The sequence below is a fragment of the Bufo gargarizans genome, chromosome 10 (assembly GCF_014858855.1).
Source record: "Bufo gargarizans isolate SCDJY-AF-19 chromosome 10, ASM1485885v1, whole genome shotgun sequence".
NCBI classification, from domain to species: Eukaryota; Metazoa; Chordata; class Amphibia; order Anura; family Bufonidae; genus Bufo; species Bufo gargarizans.
In genome coordinates, this window is record NC_058089.1 from 22,691,740 (window position 1) to 22,714,043 (window position 22,304).

The 22,304-nt window shown below is 46.3% G+C and overlaps 2 protein-coding genes across 6 annotated transcripts in view; both read left to right on the forward strand.

The window, feature by feature from the left end:
• The window catches only part of TKFC (triokinase and FMN cyclase), a 29,131-nt gene extending 17,833 nt beyond the window's left edge, over window positions 1-11,298 (forward strand). For all 5 annotated transcript variants that reach the window (XM_044270526.1, XM_044270529.1, XM_044270528.1 and 2 more), the window contains 13 exons: window positions 2,716-2,794; window positions 3,151-3,240; window positions 3,371-3,405; window positions 4,475-4,559; window positions 5,880-5,969; window positions 6,041-6,157; window positions 6,680-6,796; window positions 7,702-7,839; window positions 8,061-8,167; window positions 8,881-8,984; window positions 10,607-10,640; window positions 10,717-10,806; window positions 10,892-11,298. In XM_044270526.1, coding sequence (XP_044126461.1) covers window positions 2,716-2,794; window positions 3,151-3,240; window positions 3,371-3,405; window positions 4,475-4,559; window positions 5,880-5,969; window positions 6,041-6,157; window positions 6,680-6,796; window positions 7,702-7,839; window positions 8,061-8,167; window positions 8,881-8,984; window positions 10,607-10,640; window positions 10,717-10,806; window positions 10,892-11,050 — 1,245 coding nt within the window. In that variant the 3' untranslated portion in view covers window positions 11,051-11,298. The remainder of the gene's footprint in view (window positions 1-2,715; window positions 2,795-3,150; window positions 3,241-3,370; window positions 3,406-4,474; window positions 4,560-5,879; window positions 5,970-6,040; window positions 6,158-6,679; window positions 6,797-7,701; window positions 7,840-8,060; window positions 8,168-8,880; window positions 8,985-10,606; window positions 10,641-10,716; window positions 10,807-10,891) is intronic.
• A 3,177-nt stretch (window positions 11,299-14,475) lies between these two features.
• On the forward strand, window positions 14,476-21,361 carry TMEM138 (transmembrane protein 138). Its single transcript, XM_044270437.1, has 5 exons — window positions 14,476-14,576; window positions 18,011-18,144; window positions 19,137-19,308; window positions 19,390-19,465; window positions 20,949-21,361. The coding sequence occupies exons 2-5, from the start codon at window positions 18,017-18,019 to the stop codon at window positions 21,059-21,061; spliced, it is 489 nt and encodes a 162-aa protein (XP_044126372.1). The 5' UTR covers window positions 14,476-14,576; window positions 18,011-18,016; the 3' UTR covers window positions 21,062-21,361.
• The last annotated feature ends 943 nt before the right edge of the window (window positions 21,362-22,304 follow it).

Consider the following 22,304-nt stretch of genomic DNA (forward strand, 5'->3'; position numbering starts at 1 on the left):
CTCTCCCCAGTGAGAACACATGCACTCTCAGCTGAGTGTTCATGTGTACGGCTATCCTTTGTGTGTGTGATAGGCTCATAAGTTCTTACCCCTGATTCTTATTCTAGTTCCCCAGAAGTTTACATACATTTCGAGACTCCTCATAATTGGGGTATACACATTCACATAACAGCAATTAAAAAAACATTTTGCATCAGTGTGTGCATCCATTTTCTGTCCATTTACCCATTTCTAACGGCCATTTTGCATCTGTTTTAAATGGCCGCTAAAAACGAAAGAATTTAATATTTTTTTTTTTATTATTTATTTATTTTTACACCCCAACCCCTGCAGTGCCCTCAATATACATAATGCCCTATAATGCTCCCTGGACATCAAATGGCCCAATAATGCCCCCCATAGTGCCCCCGAGTATAAATAATGCCCCCCATAGTGCCCCCCAATATAATGTACCCAGTAGTACCACCAGTAAAAAATAATGATCCCCATAGTGCCCCCCCACCCCCGCAGTGTCAACAGATCCCTTTTAAAATAAAAATACCTCATCCACTTGCACACAAGGGAACACTTGCTCCACACTGGAGGCACTAGGACCTGATGCTCCCAGTGTCGTGACGTCACATGATGTGAACCCCTGAAAAGTACTTTTTTTTTTACTTAGAGTACGGGGGTTAGACAGGTGCAATCCAGTCTAAACGGGCGTTAAAAATGGCCCATTGATATCAATAGGGTCGTTCTGGCCATGAAAGCGGACAAAAATAGGACATTTCTTTTTTCTTGACAGCCACTATTCACTAGCCATTAAAAAACAGTCAAGTGGATAGTCCCATAGATTTTTCGTGTCGTGTGAATGAGCCCTTAGTATTAATTCTTGAAAAAATAAGAGCAATAATTAGTTATCAACAGGTTTACTATCTGTTCCTCTAAATTCGACCCGTGCAGCGGCGGCCGTGCAGGGATCCGGAGCGACACAGAGGGCGTATTCTTTCTGCTGCAGCTCTCTCCCTGTAACTGCCACAGCTTCTAAGAACACATGGCTGGTGGTAGCTGAAGATTTAAACTGAGCGCGTTCGACCAGCTCTGTGAGACGGATAAAAGAATAAGGAAAAGAGCAAACAGCAGGTGGCGCTGTACAGATACATTTTCTTGAAAAGCTCAGTGGCTATACAACATTTTTAATGACATGCAATTACAAAAGTATTCAGATCCAGGTGCTGGTTTGAAAAATGTAGAATATGCTTCGTGACACAACCCAACCTAAAATCCTACTTTGTTGATACAGGGGACGACAACAACATTTAAAGGGAACCTGTCACCGGGATTTTGTGTATAGAGCTGAGGACATGGGTTGCTAGATGGCCGCTAGCACAGCCGCAATATCCAGTCCCCATAGCTCTGTGTGCTTTTATTGTGTAAAAAAAACGATTTGATACATACGCAAATTACCCTGAGATGAGTCAGAGCTTGAAAATATGACTCTTCTCTGGTCACACAAGTCAGGCTACTTTCACACTCGTGTTTCTGGGTCCGCCTGTGAGATCCGTTTCAGGGCTCTCACAGGAGGCCCAAAACAGATCAGTTCAGCCCCAATGCATTCTGAATGGATAAGGATCCGCTCAGAATGCATCAGTTTGGCTATGTTTGGTCTCCGTTGCGTTTTTTAGACAGTCACTAAAACGCAGCTTGCAGCGTTTTGGTGACCGTCTGACTATGCGGAGCCAAACGGATCCGTCCTGACTTACAATGTAAGTCAATGGGGACAGATCCGTTTTTCACTGATACAATATGGTGCAATTGTAAACGGATTCGTCCCCCATTGACTTTCAATGTAAGTCAAGACGGATCCGTTTTGACTTAGGCTTTTTTTTTAAAAATGAATAATGCAAACGGATACAAGCGTTTGCATTATTGGTGCGGCTCCGTCTGCGCAGATACAAGACGCATCCGCACCAAAAGCAAGTGTGAAAGTAGCCTAAGAAATTACTCTTATGTTAATTTGCATAAAAGGCGGGAAGTACAAAAATGCATAATACTTATTGAATTCGTCTGCAAATGAAATTAAAAGTGTAATTTATATGTTTGGGGTAACACAATGGACATTTAGAAACGCTCAGTGAGGGTAGCATAGTAGAGGTGACAGGTTCCCTTTAAGTCAGGAGAATGTTAGAAAGTATTATTTTAGTTAAAGGGGTTCTTCACTTTCATTTAACTGATGATCTATCCTCTGGATAGATCATCAGCTTCTGATCGGCCGGGGTCCGACACCCCCGCCGATCAGCTGTTTGAGAAGGCAGCGGCGCTCCAGCAGCGCCGCGGCCTTCTCACTGTTTCCCGCCGGGCCGCCGGCCCACTGACATCACGACTTGTTTCAACTAGAGTGGGCGCGGCTAAGCTCTTTTCACTTGAATGGAGCTTAGCCGCGCCCACTCTAGTTGATACAAGTCGTGACGTCAGTGGGCGGGCGGCCCGGCGGTAAACAGTGAGAAGGCCGCGGCGCTGCTGGAGCGCCGCTGCCTTCTCAAACAGCTGATCGGCGGGGGTCCCGGGTGCCGGACCCCCGCCGATCAGAAGCTGATGATCTATCCAGAGGATAGATCATCAGTTAAATGAAGGTGCAGAACCCCTTTAAAAGAAAAACTGTCCCTCTAGTGTTCCCTAATTAGTAGTGTTCTATTAATTTTTATAGTTACATTTTTCTTATTTTACTCATTGTAGATCGCAGGAGCTCTAGCAGAGGAAGGAAAAAGTTTGCAAGAAATTGCTTCGTTCGTGAAAAACTCTGCTGCGGGAATTGGTAGGAATAAAAGTTGCATTTTTTTCCCTACCAGGTTATTGCAAAGATTAGGCAGTTGAGACTTCATGTCAGTGCGTATCCTCTCCCTTCTACACAAGCGCTGACCTCTGTGTACCAGCCTTTGCTCTTTCCTAAATGGCTACCCACTGACTGGAGGGACAGCGTCCATCTTTTATTGCATAACGCATGGGCAGAAGCTCTAGTCCTTCTGTGCGCTAATATAACAGAGGTCACTATGTTTCATCAACCCGACAACATGCAGAATAAGCATAGTAGCCCCAAAGTTTTTTTTCCATTCAGGGATGTTGTTGAGGGGTTGATACTTCTGATTTAGGCTCATCCCTTGTCTTCTGTAGGTACACTGGGAGTCAGTCTCTCTCCGTGCAGCGTGCCAGGCTCTGGACCAACGTTTAAACTTGGCTCTGATGAGATAGAACTGGGACTAGGTAAGAAGACACTGAGCGCAGTGCTGTAAATGTCTATATGTGCTGTTCATAGGTGCATCTTGGTGTTTACTTTTCACTATTCCACCCTGAACTCTTTGAAAAGTTTATTTTTAATGATTTTTTTGCTCAGGTATCCATGGAGAAGCTGGGGTACAGAGATACAAGGTAATCTTTTTAACTGTCATGTTGTTTCGGTGAGGATGAAGGTGACAACTCTGGCTATGCTATTCTATAGAGGTGGCAATGTGCATAGAAAAGGCCCAGTAGAAATTATCAAAATGGTCCCCTAGATGGGGTTGTTCAGGATAAGGACTCATGCACATGACCAGGGTTTTGGTCCGCATCCGATCTGCATTTTTGGCGGATCAGATGCGGACCCATTCACTTAAATGAGGCCAAAAAATATGAGGACAGCACACCAGTATGTCTGTTTCACGACCCTTCCAAAAAATAGAACATGTCCTATTCTTGTCCGTTTTACTGACAAAGATAGGACTGTTCACTGTGAAGTGCTCTCTGCATTGAACTGCTTCACAGCTCCTCTGCTCGGAGTGACATCTGTAGTGGTCTCTTGGTTGGATGCTACAATTGTCACACCCAGAGGAGGGGAGGTGAAGTTGCTCAGTGCAGACAGCACATTACAATGAAGCACTGCCTCCTGGACACTTGCAGGAGCAGAACCTCGCAGAATAAAAGTTAATATTTACACTACTCCTGATAATAAAATGGCACAAAGAGTATGTTTATCCTGCTCCCCCTGTCCCATAACTAGCGTGTCAACAGTTTTGAATGATAAAAACTGCTGGCAGACCCCTTTTAAAGCATAATTCAATGCTAGACTCAGAATCTGAGGTTTGCCAGGAGTCCAGGTGCTCTCACTCCACTGCGGCCTTTCCTCCCTTCCTCTATGGCCTTTTCTGCTGTCTTGTTCCTACCAAGGTGCCATCCTGATGCTCCTGGGGAAAGGGGGGGGGCATGTTGGATTCTCACTGGAGATAAAGGAGATAAGGTTTCTGGCAGTGACTTGTTCCCCCTCCCTAATGATAACTCATGCACACTGGGCTCGGCCGTGTATGGGAGGAATAGCCATCAGCCGTACCTTACGGTTATTTTAGAGAAGTCTTCTGCTGGGTTACCACTTCTCCGTCTCTGGTTTCCAAAGTGATATAATTCAGAATTTTTGGTAGTATTTAGCTAGATTATCACTCATCAATCTGACTTTTTCCCGCAACAGATGATGTCTTGTGATGAGGTTGTGAAGCTCATGATTGATCATATGACCGATCCAGCCAGCAAGTCAAGGGTGGACATACATTCAGGTGAGCACAGCCAATATATCTGCAGGTCCTCATCAGGTTTTCTAGGAAGTTGAACTCCTACCAATCACTCACTAAAAAACATACAAAAATTATTTTAATACAAGGAGATCTACAATCAGAAGGTTCTACATCTAAAATAATTTCTCCATGATTTGAATAATGCAGCAGCAAAAGGTAGAAAATCTTGCGTTGATCCTGAGTTGCAGCCAGTATTCCTCTCTGTATTATCGTGTTGTGCTGCATTCACCATTCTGCAGGATTCTGAGCTGAAACCATAAAGAGGACCTGTCACCTCTCCTGACATGCCTTTTTTAATAGCTTCATGCATTCCCCATGTGATAACAATTCTGGAGCATCTATTCTTATGACTGTATGTTGTACCATTCCTTTATTATTCCTGCTAGAAGTTATGAATTAATTGCTAGAAGTCTGCAGTAAGAGTACAGAGGGGAGGTAACCAGTTCGGGGGTGTCTCTGCACATTCTGGCTCTATCCAATCAGTGCTGCCATTGTCAGACTGTGCAGGTAAACCCCCCCCCCCCCCAACTGGTTACCTCCCCTCTGTACCCTTACTGCAGACTGCTAGCAATTCATTCATAACTTCCAGTAGAAATAATAAAGGAATGGTACAACATAAAGACATAAGAATAGATGCTCCAAAATTGTTATTACATGGGGAATGCATGTAGCTATTAAAACAGGCATGTCAGGAGTGGTGAAAGGTCCACTTTAAGTCCCCTTTACATGGCCCGATGTAGCAAACGATTCATAGGAATCGTTCCTTGCTGGAAAGCTCCTGCTTGTCAGCGGAGGTGACTGCTGCTATTGCATGCAGCTGTCTCCTCCACGGTATGGGGAGGAGCGATCACTAATGCTATCGCTCATCCTCATACAGGGTCATTGTTTGCCAGCAGAAGAGTGCTGTTGATGATTTAAGCGTCCCTATGAATGATCCTATCATCCGATGAACGAGTGTTTCAAACTGCAGCCCCTTTACACCAGCAGATTTTACCTAATGAGCGTTCGTACGACTGCTCTTTAACTATAATCTGCCCGAACATCAGGCAGTGTAAAGGGCTTTAGTGATTGTTCTGGGGGGTGCAGTCTTTACACCAGGCACTATACAGGGATCTGAAGTGGTAAAAAACTATGCAAAATCCCATGATTTTAGTCATTGGAGGGATCCCATCAGTCAGACCGCACAATTAGTAATTCAAGGCATATGTTGGCGATTCTACTTTGTGATCGTTCTCCTCTGTGTGTTCCCAGTTTTAGTCATCTCTATGGATTTCTCTTCTCACAACTGTGTTGTTTCTTCAGGTGACCCCATTATATTAATTGTGAATAACCTGGGAGGTTTATCCTGTCTGGAGCTACAAATAGTGGCCAGCTCGGCTGTGCGTTTTCTAGGTTAGTAGAAGCATACATTTGCCCATTCCTGTAGTCCGTCCTCCACCTCACACTATCCTGTTGTGTTGTAGAGGGTCGTGGGCTACGCATAGAGCGTGCAATGACTGGATCCTTCATGACGGCTCTAGAGATGAGTGGCGTCTCCCTCACCCTAATGAAGATATCACCAGAAATTCTGCAGCTCTTTGGTAATTTTATATATATTTTTTTTTATTTTACTATTTTGTTTTACTGACTTCTTTACTCTGGAGGTCAAGTACTTGTGCTTCTTTTTTTCTGCCATTTTATAATGTCTGTTAAAGAGGACCTTTCACTAGTTTAAAAACTAACTATATCAGTGGGCAGAGCGGCGCCCAGGGTTCCACCTGCACTTACTAGTATGTCTGGGTGCCGCTCCGTTCGCCCGGTATAGAATCCGGTGTCTGCAGCTCCCTCTGTTGTACTGGGCAGAGTTTTTGTATTAGGGTTGTCCCTTGCTGTGCGCTGCGATTGGCCAGCGCTGCAGCAAGGGACAACCCTAATACAAAAACTCTGCCCAGTACAACAGAGGGAGCTGCAGACACCGGATTCTATACCGGGCGAACGGAGCGGCGCCCAGACATACTAGTAAGTGCAGGGGGACCCCTGGGCACCGCTCTGCCAACTGATATAGTTAGTTTTTAGTTTTTAAACTAGTGAAAGGTCCTCTTTAAATGTTTGTGCTGTCACAGATAAGGACACATCAGCTCCTGCTTGGCCTCGTGTATCGCACGTTCCCGTGACGGGTCGGACCCGCACTTTCCCATGTGCTCCTGAAAGCCCACAGCCGAAGGAGGCTCACCCTGACGGTATGTCCAGTGAACATGCATCACCGGTGTATTCTTTATTCATAGATCTGACATTGCGATTGTCTGTGAGCAGCATGCAGACTAAACGGACTAATCGCAGTTCTGCGCAGGACATTTATTGTTTCCATGCTGTTATTGTTTCCATGCTGTAGAGAAATCCTCTGTATTTGATTATCCTTGCCCAACAGTCTCACTTAACATCTCCATCATGTAGTAGTAGCACCTATATAGACCATTGAAAGGCACAGTCCCAATGATACAACACCTCTCCATATCCTGTATTAGGACACACTGTATATATGTTCTGGTCGTTTCCACTATATATAGCTGCTGCAACGACACGGCCACCAATTTTTTTTGAATGGGCACAATGTAACACTACATGTCACCAGCTGTGGGAGCTACAGGACAAAGGTGTGGGTGCTTGCAGTTTCCTCCATTTCCAGGGCTGCAGCACTAATGCCATGTCAATATTGCGTGACCGCAGCAGCCAGTCACTGGCCTTAGCAGAGTATCTCTCAGGCTAGTGATTAGCTGTAGCACTCTTGTGTGGCCAACTTGACAGTAGCACTGCACTCGAGAGCAAGACCAGAACGCCAGCACTGGAGCAGCGGGCAATTTAACAAGTGAGTAATGATTATTTTTGTTATTTTATATGATCCCCCTGCCTGTGCAACGCTTTTTGCTAATCTTGGACAATTTTAGTTGGCACGTAGGCAGGCAGTATGCAAAACTGTAGAGGCTCCTTTGGTGGTGACGGCAGAGCAACCCACCGATGCTGTTCTGTGGACATAGGATGGCTGATGATATCTCTACACACCACTTACCTCTTTACTCATGTTTGATTACAAGCATTTTTATTGGTGAAGTTAGTGTGTTGTAACATAGACTCATCCTTGTGTTAGTCAAGAGCGTGCAGGTCTACAGCCGTGTACTCGGGTACGTGTGCAACTCGCTCCTATCCCTGGAGGAGGAGCTAAATGACTTGGACCGGGCAGCTGGGGACGGTGATTGTGGGAGCACACATGCAAGGGCAGCCCATGGTGAGTTATGTCTTACAGCAGGGATGCCCAACCTGCGGCCCTCCAGCTGTTGCAAAACTACAATTCCCAGCATGCCCAGACAGCCTACAGCTATCAGCCCACAGCAGGGCATGGTGGGAGTTGTAGTTTTACAACAGCTGGAGGGCCGTAGGTTGAGCACCCCTGTCTTACAGCATTGTGATGCCTGCTGTACATCAGTTCTAAGTTTTGAATTTCTGCAGCCATCAAGGACTGGATAAGCAGTGGGCAGCTCCCCTCTCACCCATCGCGGTTTCTTGCCGCATTGTCACATGTACTGCTGGAGAAGATGGGGGGGACTTCAGGAGCGGTGAGAGAATATCATAACATTAATATGCAACTGTTTTAGTGTGCCTCCAATTCTAAATGAAAAATCATATACTGTGGTGCTTACTATAAGCTTTGGGGGTAATTCCGGTTACAAAACGTATTAGATTAGTAGGGGTCCCACCAATCATGAGAACGGGAGCCCCAGACCCCCGAGGCGTTCCCCCTGAAATGGATAGAATGGCTGGTCAGAATTCGCTATGGTATCCCCTATCTTGTAGGTAGGGGATACGTTTTTGTAACCAGAATACCTCCTCAGGGGTTAATCCCATTTGGCCATTCACATGGATTCACCATAAATGTCCCAAAGTGCAGGTCCCCGTCTCACTGCTGCCGTGAATGGAGAGGTGGCCGGGCATGCATGCATTTCTATGGGAGTTCCAAAATAGCTGAGAAAGCAGTCAGGACCCCAGTTCTCGAGATAGGACCCGCAGCGGTCGGACATTTATAGCATTTAACTTTGGATGGATGTGAACCACAATCCTTGATGATGGCTTGGATCTATCATTAATGAGCCCCAGTCTGCAGCTCAGTGATGGCGCGGCTGGATCACATAACAACTGGGGTGCATGTGAATGTTTGCAAGTCACGAGATTTTACTTAGGATGTGATCACGTTTCTAAACGCATGGTCTTTTTTATTTTTTTACTAGTCAGGCACTTTACTTACGTCACTCTGTTTTACTGTTCACTTTAGTTGTATAGTCTTTTCTTAATGGCTGCCGCTCAACCCCTGCAAAATAAGTCTGGACCCCAGGCGTGGGCAACAGCAATGGAGGCTGGGATACATGCAATGAAGAGGTAAAGAGAAATAAAGGATATCCTTATTTTTTAGGCTGATATGGCGATCCACTTCCTATAATTACGAGACTGATCCACTAATAACACACCCAGGGCCATAGGAATTAAAGTTCTTTAGTGTTTCCCTGAGACTGTCACTTATGGCAACATGTGGTTAAGTGGGTTCTCAGGGATTTGCATATTGATGACCTATCCTCAGGGCAGGTCATCAATATGAGATCAGCAGGGGTCCGACACCCCTGCCAATCAGCTGTCTGAGGAAGCTGCTGCCCTAACCGGAGCTCTGGTCAGCGCCACAGCCTCCTCACAACTTAACAAGCACATCACCGTCCATTGTATAGCGGCTGTGCTTGGTATTGCAGCCCAGGCCCACTCACTTAAATGGGACTGAGCTGCGCCTAGGCCGTGTGACTGATGTACGGTGATGTCACATGGCCTAGGAAGAGACCTAAGCGCTCACAGAGCACCGTGGGCTTGTCATACAGGTGATCAACGTGGCTCCCAGGAGTCAGACCCCACTGATCTGATATTGATGACCTATCCTGAGGAGAGGCCATCAATATATACATCCTGAAAACCCCCTTTAGGGTACATTCACACAACTGTATTTATGGGTCCGCATCTGTTCCTCAATTTTTCAGAACGGATGCAGAGCCATTTATTTCAATGGGGCCACAAAAGATGCAGACAGCACACCGTGTGCTGTCTGCATCCATACTTCCATTCCACAGCTTCGCAAAAAAATAATAGTAATTTTTAATGGCACCAATTTAATTTACCGTATCTTCTTTTGGAAAATGAGGAAAAAATTCTTTGTGGGGTGAAATTGAAAAAAAATAAAAAAGTTCCTGATGACAGAATCCCGTTAAAGGGTATGTATTCCTTAAATTGACTTTTGTTATCATTGCATTTTACTCATTATGGACTAAAAATATATATTTTTCAATTGGTCTTTCAACAGTTTGTTTTACAGCCTTCCCTTTCAGTGTGATCATTTCTTTCTGCTTTATAGTGTATCCATCAGCGAGCTAAATTCTTATTAAAGGGTTTGTCCTGCCATATATAGCGATGACCTATCATCAGGACAGGTCATCAATATCTCCGATCAGCTGTTTGAAGAGGAGCGCCGCTTTCTGGTTATTACACTAGGAGTCGTCACCTGTGGAGCGGCGGCAAGTACTGGTTCCGTTCAAGTGAATGGAGCGGATACTTGTATTAAACTGCACTTCCGAGAGGACATGCAGTGTAATGAAGAGGAAGCAGTGCTTGCATGGAGGGCTGCCTCCTCTTTGAGGTTTCAGACCTCCGCCAATCAGATATTGATGACCTATTTTGACAATAGGTCATCAATATATATGGCAGGACAACCCCTTTAAACTGGTATCAATATGGCTTACATGAATGTTTATGAGCTGTCAGGAGATCAGAGCAGCTCCGTGACGTATTCACTGTAAAGCAGATGTATTGAAAGTGAAGGCTGCAGAACAAAAACTGTTGAAAACGTTTTAATAAAGACCAATTAAAAAAAATATATATATTTTAGCCAAAATGAGTAAAATGCAATAAAAAATGCCCTGAGAGTTGTCCATAGCCTTTAATCTCAGCATATTTTGTCTCCTTAGATATGGCGGGGCAGAGCCTGGGGACAGGACAATGGTAAGTACCATTCGTGTTATTATTGATCTCTGTCCCTTGAGTCATCGTCTGCCACTTACCTGCCATCTGTGTCTAGCTGGACTCCCTGTCTGCTGCCAACGTCGTGCTGCAATCTCTACACACCCCGAACTGCAATGCAATGGAGATTCTTGGCCGCGCTGCAAAGGTAAGCTTTCACCAAGTACCGGTATATACGTTTATGAGGACGGAGTACATCGCCTGGTCATCTGATTCTGTGTCTTTTCTTGCAGAGCGCCTCCGATGCTGCAGAAGAGACCAAACACATGACAGCTGGAGCTGGCCGGGCCAGTTACATAGGGTCCTCCTTGCTCAGTCGTCCGGATCCAGGGGCCAAAGCTGCTGCGGCTATCCTGCAAGCAATATGGGACGGTTTGAACGACGGTTCTTAGAGTGGCAGCTGCTATGTTATACTGATATCTTTCCCCTTAGAGGTTTTTAAGCTGAAGTATTCACCTTGTGATGCATAAATCATAGTCTACAATCTCTTAGCCTATTCTGCCAGAAATTATTTGCTACCAGTATTCAGATCTCGCTGAACCAGCTTTGCGTTTTCATACCCAATAACCATGGCTTTTCCTCTGAAAATTTCCATTCTTTCAGCAAAACAGTCCTGAAATAAAAAAGACTTGTGACAGTTGTTCCTAAAGGTGTCTTATCATTGCGCTTCATTGTCATGCTGCTCGGTGCATAGGGGTCTTATTTCAGTGCACTGATATATTGGGGGAGGGGGGACGGTCCTATGCTATCACTTCCCACTTATACTTTATAACTATACTACACCGCCCCCCCCATATGCAACTACTTTGTGATAAGTTGTCAGGTCCTTTATCCTCACAACACCAGCACATTCATCTCCATTACCAGTTAGGCCTCATGCACGCGGCCGTTGCCCAGCCGTGGCTGTATTGCGGCCCGCAAACAGCGGGGGCATACCGCTCCCTATGCCCCTTCTTTCCCATAGACTGCTCCCTATGCTCCTCCTCTAGCAGACTGCTCCCCATGCTCCTCCTTCTCACATTTCTTTCACAGACTCCATAGACCCTCAGTCCAAGGCTGCTCCCTATCCCCCTTCTCTCCCACAGACTGCTCCCTATGCCCCTTCTCTCCCACAGACTGCTCCCTATGCCACTTCTCTCCCACAGACTGCTCCCTATGCCACTTCTCTCCCACAGACTGCTCCCTATACCCCTTCTCTCCCACAGACTGCTCCCTATACCCCTTCTCTCCCACAGACTGCTCCCTATACCACTTCTCTCCCACAGACTGCTCCCTATACCCCTTCTCTCCCACAGACTGCTCCCTATACCCCTTCTTTCCCACAGACTGCTCCCTATGCCCCTTCTTTCCCATAGACTGCTCCCTATGCTCCTCCTCTAGCAGACTGCTCCCCATGCTCCTCCTTCTCACATTTCTTTCACAGACTCCATAGACCCTCAGTCCAAGGCTGCTCCCTATCCCCCTTCTCTCCCACAGACTGCTCCCTATACCCCTTCTCTCCCACAGACTGCTCCCTATACCCCTTCTCTCCCACAGACTGCTCCCTATACCCCTTCTCTCCCACAGACTGCTCCCTATGCCACTTCTTTTCCACAAACTGCTCCCTATACCCCTTCTCTCCCACAGACTGCTCCCTATGCCACTTCTTTTCCACAGACTGCTCCCTATACCCCTTCTCTCCCACAGACTGCTCCCTATGCCACTTCCCTTGAAGACCGCTCCCCATGCTCCTCCTTCTCTCACTTCTTTCACAGACTCCATATACCCTCTCTCCCAGGCTGCTCTCTATGCCCTCTCTTGCAGACTGCTCCCTCCTCTGTTACACTCAGTGAATACTCCCCGAGCCCCCTCCTCCCTCATACACCTCTCTCCTTTCTCCTTGTTCTCGGTCACTTCATCACTTTCCACCGAATTAGTAGCTCCGCCACCTTCCTCTCCCTTTAGTTTTCCCTACATAGAGTTACATTGGGATAAGTCTCCCCCCCCTTCCATGCCGGTAAAGTAACCTTACGTGACTTGTACGTCATCAGTTACCGCTGGAATATTAGACACTACAGTATAAGGGCTCTTTCACACTTGCGTTGTTCTGTTCCGGCATAGAGTTCCGTCGTCGGGGCTCTATGCCGGAAGAATCCTGATCAGGATTATCCCCATGCATTCTGAATGGAGTGAAATCCGTTCAGGATGTCTTCAGTTCAGGACATGCTGCGCTTTTTGCTCCGGCCAAAAATCCTGAACACTTGCCGCAAGGCCCGGATCCGAAATTAATGCCCATTGAATGGCAATAATCCGGATCCGGCCTTAAGCTAAACGTCGTTTCGGCGCATTACCGGATCCGACGTTTAGCTTTTTCTGAATGGTTACCAAGGCTGCCGGGACGCTAAAGTCCTGGCAGCCATGGTAAAGTGTAGTGGGGAGCGGGGGAGCAGTATACTTACCGTTCGTGCGGCTCCCGGGGCGCTTCAGAGTGACGTCAGGGCGCCCCACGCGCATGGATCACGTCATCCCTGCGCATGGGGCGCTCTGACGTCATTCTGGAGCACCCCGGGAGCCGCACGAACGGTAAGTATACGGCTCCCCCGCTCCCCACTACTACTATGGCAACCAGGACTCTAATAGCGTCCTGGGTGCCATAGTAACACTGAAAGCATTTTGAAGACGGATCCGTCTTCAAATGCTTTCAGTTCACTTGCGGTGTTACGAATCTGGCAGGCACTTCCGGCAAATGGAGTACACGACGGATCCGGACAACGCAAGTGTGAAAGAGCCCTTAGGTGGCCAGATGTCCGGTTTTTAGACTCCTGGTCCTCCATCCGGCACAAGGCCAGGACGGGCGGTCAGAAGTCCTCTTTTTGTGGTTATCGACGCGACTAGTACGGGGCACTTTAAGTATCACGCACATGTCACAGGATCACTAGTCAAAAGTGCAGAGCGCTTAGCGCACTGACATCACATGTGACGTCCGGCAGCGCTGCCTGCAGATTCGCGCCATTCTGGTTCAGGCGTGGGCGCAGCGGGAAGTGGAAGGAAGACAGACTCTGAGGAGCGCTGCTGCGCTGAGGTAGTCGTAGCTTACTGATCTGAAAGACTCTGGCCGGGCTGGGGATTGATGAAACTGAAAGGGGGGAAAGTCTGTGAATGGGGGAACTGTAATAAATGCTGTGAAAGGGGGGGGGGGGGGGGGATAAGTTATAAGAAAGTCTGTGAATGGCTACTGGGCTGGCGCTGATTATGAAAGGGGTTAATAACTACTGTGGGAGCTGAAAGGGGGAATAATTAACTACTGTGAAGAGGGGACTGAAAGGGGTTAATAACTACTGTGAAGAGGGGACTGAAAGGGGTTAATAACTACTGTGAAGAGGGGACTGAAAGGGGTTAATAAATACTGCGAAGGGCCTTCACTGTAGTTATTAACCCCTTTCAGCAGTCCCCCCTTCACTGTAGTTATTAACCCCTTTCAGCAGTCCCCCCCTTCACTGTAGTTATTAACCCCTTTCAGCAGTCCCCCCATTCACAGTATTTATTAGCCCCTCAGCAGTCCCCCCTGAAGTCAGTGAAGGGAGGACTGCTGAAAGGGGTTAATAACCACTGTGAAGGGGGGACTGGCTGGCTCCAGTACACCAACAGGCCCCTCCACAAGTGCTTCCCTTTTCAGGTGGGCGTGGTTTATTGAGTTGGGGGCGTGGCCTGTGAGGCCGTGAAGACAGTGGCCCACCTACTACAGTAGTGGAAGGAATTCCCATATCCAAAATGTCCGTCTTCCTTCTGAAGCGTCACACCGTAGCCCTTGCCTATTGGTAGAAGAATCGTCACGTGGCCTGTATGTCGTCCTGCGCTGGCAGATCACGGTTGTCATGGCAGCGAGCACTCTAGGATCATGGCGGCGGCGCTGTAGATAGAGCGGGCCGTCGGACTTGTGTAAGTAATCCTCCTGCATGTACGGTTCTGAGCCCTGCTCCGTCCTAGTGGTCGTCGGAGCCCTTCTCTGTCTTCTACTCCTTCAGTTACCACTGACATATAGAGCAGAGGCAGCAGTCTGAGTGTGGAACTACAAGTGGCAGCATGTCCTGTCTGTATTAGAACATGTCAGCCTGCTGGGACTTGTAGTACTATGCACCCTGCAAGCTACAGATTAGCTGCTCAGCTCCCTGGAATTCCTCCCTTGTGTCAATGCACAAATACAATTGTTATGACTTGTCTTGAGCGAACTGAAGTCAAACGAATTGACTTCGATCCAAATTTCAGGAACAATTTGATTCGCTAAGGTGATCCGGCAATCTGCATGCAAACGGACAGCATTTGTAGACGGATCCGGATGCGGATCCGTCTCACAAATGCATTGCAAGAACGGATCCGTCTTTCCGGATTTCATCCAGAGAAACGGATCCGTTATATTATTATTTTTTTCACAGGACGGATCCAGCATTGCGTTATTTTTCATGTAAATTAATGCCAGCATTCCGGCAAGTGATCTGCGGTATTTCCTCTGCCCAAAACGCCGTTCAGTGCTCTCCGTTCAGAATGCATGGGGATAAAACTGATCAGTTCTTTTCCGGTATTGAGCCCCTAGGACGTAACTCTATGCCGGAAAAGAAAAACGCTAGTGTGAAAGTAGCCTAAGAAGCCAAATTTCCTCGCGCTTCGTGGTAAGGAATACATTTTTGCCTGAAATGGCGGTAAAAACAAAAAAATACATACCTCATCCATTTGTGCGCGAACAGACCCTCGCGGCCATCCTGATTGAAGATGCCACGCAAAATCTCGCACACAGTGACGTATAAGGTCACCACGCCGGCAAGCGCGAGGAAGTCATCATGTCGCAGCACGAGATTTTGCACGGTGTCTTCAATCAAGATGGCCCCGGTGGATGGATAAGGTGATTTATATATATATTTTTTTTTTACGCTGATTAACCCTTGAAAGGCCTAAATGGTAGCCTCAGATGCTGCAATCGGCTATGAACGCGGCATCTGAGGGGTTCAATGACTGGTGTTTGTCGCGCGGTCGCTGTTCCCTGCCATTGCGCCCACTACATACAAAGAAACGCACTCCGTGATGAAGTAATTCGTCACTAAGCAGATTTCTTCATGGAATTCGGCGAAGCAGCCGAATCTAATTTTCTAGAACTCCGCTCATCACTAGTGATGACATTCGGACTACAAACTAATGAAAAGTTACCTTTTTTTATATATATATATATTGGTCTTATTTACAGGGGTCTGCCCCAAAAATGCAGTTGCCCACGTGCATTCACGCCCCCCCACCCACGGTGGCTGCATGATTTTACCGCAAAAGGTCATTGATTGCTGTTTGTGGACGTGACCACTATGCAGTCAGCTGTACCAACAGGTCTTCCCCTAATTAGGCAGACCCCTCTAACCTAGAAGTTGCACTTATAGGGGGGATCCACACCTATTTTCCAGTGAGAGGGGGTCATTTACTGTTTTATTTTTTTTTTTATAGTTTTACGCCCTAAAATTGTCACATGGCCCCTTTTTTGAGACTTTTTAGATGCCCGCTGGGCATTTTTGTCACACAGGCATTTTTACGTTGCATTCAACACAAGGAAGTGTGGGGTACACGCCCCATCATAGATTAGGGGCTTCTTCCAGCAGCAACACCGTTATAAAATGGTAGTAAAAAGACCACCAAAAATGACGATCTAAATAAATGACCCCCAGAGTAAGAAATGAGGTTATAGAGCTGGGGTCAGCTACCTCTGGCACTCCAGCTGTTGTCAGACTACAGTTCCCAGCATGCACACTTTGTAGGCCAGGGATCAGCCACCTTCGGCACTCCAGCTGTTGAGAAACTACAACTCCCAGAATGCTTTATTCACTTCTGTGGGAGTTAGAAGAACAGCCAAGCATGTTTGCATGCTGGGAGTTGTAGTTTCACAACAGCTGGAGGTTACTGATCACTGATCTACCCAGTCTGCTACTCTAGAGAGGTCCAGGTCCATTTGCATGTGCAGGTAAGTTGCTTGTAACGAGCGCTGATCGGCTGATTGCATGGTAAGTTGATCAGCGCTCGTTTATTTGTGCCTATATGTAACAGATATTGGGAGCCCCTCGTAGGAACGGGTGTCCGTCGTTAGTAATCGAAACGCATGAGAGCGGGAAAAATAGACGATCGCATGAATAAAAGATCACACAATGGGGGAGATTTATCAAAACTGGTGTAAAGGAAAACCGTCTTAGGCTACTTTCACACTTGCGTTGTTGGATTCCGGCAATCTATAGGCAAAGGGATACCATTTGTAGCTGGATCCGGATGCAGATCCGTCTCACAAATGCATTGCAAGACCGGATCCTTCTCTCCATTTGTCATCTGGAAAAACAGATCTGGCATTAATGCATTTCAAAGGAAAATAATACTGGCATTCCGGCAAGTGTTACGGAATTTTGGACGGAGAAAATACTGCAGCATGCTGCGGTATTTTCTTCTTCCAAAAACTATACAGTGACTGAACTGATGCATCCTGAACAGATTGCTCTCCATTCAGAATGCATTAGGATAAAACTGATCCGTTTTTTCCCGGTATTGAGCCCCTAGGACGGAACTCAATATCGGAAATGTTTAACACGAGTGTGAAAGTACCCTAAGTTGCCCATAGCAACCAATCAGATTCCACCTTAATTTTTCAGAAAGGTGGAATCTGATTGGTTAATATGGACAAATAAGCCAGTTCTACTTTACACCAGTTTTGATAAATCTCCCCCATTGTGTGATCTTTCGTTCATGCGATCGTTTATTTTTCCCGCTCTCATACATTTCCATTACAAGTGACGGACGGACGCCGGTTCATACGAGGGGCTGTATTGCCGGCCAACAATAATCTTTATTGTGAGCGCTCACTCCGGTCACACATGGGCCCTGTCATCTGAGCTTCCACAATTCACTTGTTTCTGTTGATTTTTGGGCATTTTTTTTTTTTTTGTTTGTTTTTTGGAACCCTGTCAATAAATGCTTATCGGGACTAAAGGTTTTTGTCCATGGCCAGCTTCAGTGGTCTGCATACTTAATGAACAAACTTTGTATAAATCAGTAGTACTGGTGAATAGAAGAAACTTTGTAATATATGTTATCAGAGTTTCAAGGCCCAGGTCACCACTGTAACAGTTTCTTATAGTTGCCTGTACTTATGCAAAGTTATGAAAGCCCCTGGCACTACTTATATGCTTTGTTGTGCCTAGTACAGGGCCCGGGGCAAAGTTGCTTTGTTGTTCTTGAAATCCCTGTGTCATGCTCCTCCCCACCCAGGCCCTATAGTAGTCATATATGTTTTACCTAGAGTGTTTCTTAAAATTTTGTCCTGTCTTAATTAATGTATATCTGCCGCTGTGTGTCAGGAGAGGATGCTGCAGCCGGGGAATTACAGCCTGGTCCTCACTCTTCAGTTCCTGCTTCTGATATACGATTTGTTTGTGAATTCGTTTTCGGAGCTCCTGCGATCGGCGCCGGTGATCCAGCTGGTGCTTTTCATGTAAGTGAATTGTTTTAATAGGTTTTGCTGGTTCAGAGAGAAGCATTGTTTATGTCCCGGGGCTCTCCCTTCACATCAGTGTATTTTTCCATCCGCATGGCTCAACCATGGGTTTAAAAGGATTGTACAGTTTTCTCCTCAGTGCAGCTCTGAGGCATCTGATTGGCTGCAGCAGTCATGTATTGTCGATGCGACATTAGCACAGCAGCCAGGTAAACAGAGCCCCACCGGGAGAAGCAGAGCGGCAGCGCAGACTTGTAGAGTTTCAGGAGAAAACCAAACAGCCCCTTTAACTGACCTGAACTCATGGCATCATAGGGATCTATGGCACGGTGAGTTCGGGTCATTTAAAGAGCATCTGTCAGCAGTTTTGTCCCTATGACACTGGCTGACCCGTTACATGTGCGCTTGGCAGCTGAAGGCATCTGTGTTACTCCCATGTTCATATGTGTCCACATTGCTAAGAAAAATTATGTTTTAATATATGCAAATGAGCTTCTAGGAGCAATGGGGGCGTTGCCATTACACCTACAGGCTCAGCTCTCTCCGCAACTGCTGCTCCCTCTGCACTTTGATCGACAGGAACGGGCAGTAAAAACATCATGAAGCCTGGCCCTGACAAACAAAGCGCAGAGGACGTGGCAGTTGCAGAGAGAGCAGAGCCGCTAGGTGTAATGGTAACGCCCCCATTGCTCCTAGAGGCTAATTTGCATATATTAAAACCTCATTTTTCTCAGCACTGAGGCCACCTATGACCATGAGACCAACACAGATGTCTTCAGATGCCAAGTGCACATGTAACCGGTCAGCCAGTGTCATAGGTGCAAATCTGCTGACAGATGCCCTTTAAAGCCGCCATGACAGATGCAAGTAATAGATCCGGAACACGCTGATGTGAATTGCCCCCAGACCTGTGCATTACACACACATCTGCTAAGCCTCGTCCTTCAAGCTTCACCTTCCATATTGAGCAGCGTTCTCTTCTCTTTCAGATTGCAGGATGTCGGCACGTTATTTGCAGTCATTGTCCTGTTTCTTATGCTGTTTAATACATTTGTGTTCCAAGCCGGGCTCCTGGGCCTTCTCTGCCAGCGCTTCCAAGTCACAGTTATATTCTGCGCTCTGCATTTAACCCTGAGTGTGTCGCTACACGTATGGCTGATGGTAAGTCTAGATCTACTCCATCCAGTGTCCTCTTCCGTCCTGGTCTGTATTGTCTCTTTTCAATATATTTTTTTTTCTTAGAATCTGCGGTGGAAAACGGTAAATATCTTTGTGTGGACGGATGGATTGCAGGCGCTGTTTGTTCTGCAGAGAGTCGGTATGTCTTCTCTTACACGCGCGTTCTTTAATATTTTTTTGACTTGTGAATGAAATTGCTTTCTTGGTTGCAGAGCCAAATAAGTAAACCCCTAGACTACCCCCAATGATTAGGAAGGTCCCAGACCTGTCCTCGTCTGTCAGGTTGCTAAAATTAACTTGGATGTTTCTTTGTAATATCTATGTCTGAGAAAACCGGTTGACAACTAAGGCTACTTTCACACTTACGTTTGTTAATTCCGATATTGAGATCCGGCGGAGGATCTCAATACCGGAATTAAACGGATCCCTCTTGATTTTGCACATCAGGAGGCATCCGTTCCGTTAGGGTGCGGTTGTGTGAACTCAAAACGGATCCGTCGTTAAGTACATTGAAAGTCAATGGGTAATGTATCCGTTTTTTTTTTTGTTTTTTTTAGGCTCCTAAAAAATAAATAAAAGATCCCTCACCATTGGATTACATTTATGACCAGACACAAAACTGCAGCTTGCAGAGGTTTTATGTCCGGTCACAAAATGGAATGCTGCCGGAACGGAAGACATCCTGATGCATCCTGAACGGATCCCTGTCCATTCAGAACGCATGGGGAATTAACTGAAACCACAACGCAAGTGTGAAAGTAGCCTAAGAAATGTCTGCAATTACAACTCACGGAGCGGTTCTCTATTTTTTTCACCTTTTTTTCGGTCTGCCGGACGGATCCGGTATTTTAAACACATTCTTATGGAAAGGCAAGTGTTCCGTTTTTTGGGCCGGAGATAAAACTGTAGCATGCTGCGGTATTAACTCCGTCCTGATCAGTCAAAAAGACGGATTGCTCTCCATTAAGAATGCATTAGGGTAAGGCCTCATGCACACGAACGTTTTTTTTTAAGGTCCGCAAAAACGGGGTCCGTAGGTCCGTGATCCGTGACCGTTTTTTCGTCTGTGGGTCTTCCTTGTTTTTTGGAGGATCCACGGACATGAAAAATGAAAAAGAAATCTAAGTCAAGTTTGCCATTGAAATGATAGGAAAAAACGGACACGGATCACGGACACGGATGACAATCTTGTGTGCATCCGTGACTTTTCACGGACCCATTGACTTGAATGGGTCCGAGAACCGTTGGCCGTGAAAAAAATAGGACAGGTCATATTTTTTTCACGGCCAGGAAACACGGATCACGGATGCGGCTGCCAAACGGTGCATTTTCCGATTTTTTCCACGGACCCATTGAAAGTCAATGGGTCCGTGAAAAAAAACGGCACAACGGCCACGGATGCACACAACGGTCGTGTGCATGAGGCCTAAAACTGATCAGTTATTTTCCGGTATTGAGCCCCTAGGACGGAACTCTGTGCCGGAAAAGAAAAACGCTAGTGTAAAAGTAGCCTAACCTACAACATAAGACCTTTTCAGGGCAAATGCACAATTTAGAGTTTCAAGTCTTTGCAGTCTGATCGTTCTGCTTCTCGTAACCATGTTTTTTTTCTATACTGACAGTGGCTGTGCTGTATTTTTACTTCTACAAAAGGACCGCTTTAAGTCTGGGAGATTCCCGTTACTACCATGACTCTTTGTGGTTGCGCAACGAGTTTGCCCGGGTACGAGGTTAACTGAATCAATGGTTATTTGGGACCAAGCACAAAATGTTTTTGGAACCCCAGAAGAACAGAACAATTGATCTTAATGTTGTGAGAGGATTGTCTGACGACTGTTTCATACGTTCTTGCCTTACAGCGACGTCTTTCAGCCCGGAGAACACAGTTTTTATAAATTATTCGTCCAGTATTTTCAGAGCTATTCATTTTTCAATAAGTGAGATGTGTGCCCAGATGTAATGAAACCTCCTCTAGTTTTTGACATTTGCAATGGTTGATGTTTCATAGTTTATTTTAATAAAAAAATATATATTTCAAAAATCTTTTCGTACATTAGTCTTAGGAGTGGAAATTTAAAGGGGCATTCAGGTTTAGAGAAAGTTATCCGATATCCACAGGATAGGAGATAACAGATTGGTTGGGGCTTCTACCACTGGGACCCCCACGATCACAAGGAAGGGGGGCCTTCCCCATGGAGCCCACCTGAAATGGACGGACCAGCTGGTCGGAAATGCGAGCTGTCGCTCCATTTATTCCTCTGGATAGGCCATCAGTGTCTGATTGTGAGGATCTGACACCTGGCAAGTCAGCTGTCTGAGAAGACACCGGCATTCTGGCAGCTTAGCCTAGGCCAATGATGTCACATTCGTCGGTCACGTGGCCTAGACGCAGCTCAGTCCCTTTTAAGTGAATGAGGCTAAGCTGCGATACCAAGCACAACCACTATACAATGTACGGCGCTGTGCTTGGAAAACAGTGAGGAGGCAGCGGCGCTCACTGGGGTACCGTGGTCTCCTCAAATAGCTGTTCAGCGGTGGTCCCGGGTGTTTGACCCACGCCAATCAGGTACTGATGGATACTGAAATCCTAAGGATACGTCATCAGTATAAAAATAAAAAAAAAGTTGAAAAACTCCTTTTAAAATAAGCTTCCCTAAATACCATTCCCATGGGTGTTACTGCAACTACTGAACTGCCCCAAAAAATCCCCTTTGGCAATCGTTACAAGGCTTGTGTTGCATGGTAATCATGCAGGTAGTATTCCAACACATTTAGGCCTCATGCACACGGACGTTTTTTTTTGCGGTCCGCAAAAACGGTTTCCGTTGTTCCGTGAACCGTTTTTTCTTCCGTGGGTCTTCCTTGATTTTTGGAGGATCCACGGACATGAAAAATGAAAAAAAAAAAATCTAAGTCAAGTTTGCCTTTGAAATGATAGGAAAAAACGGACACGGATCACAGACGCGGATGACAATCTT

Coding starts and splice junctions, on each gene's coding strand:
- TMEM138 (XM_044270437.1), top strand. CDS start 18,017: ATGCTGCAGCCGGGGAATTACAGCCTGGTCCTCACTCTTCAGTTCCTG. Junction 19,309..19,389: donor CGCTACACGTATGGCTGATG/GTAAGTCTAGAT, acceptor TTTTTTTCTTAG/AATCTGCGGTGGAAAACGGT. Junction 19,466..20,948: donor GTTTGTTCTGCAGAGAGTCG/GTATGTCTTCTC, acceptor CTATACTGACAG/TGGCTGTGCTGTATTTTTAC.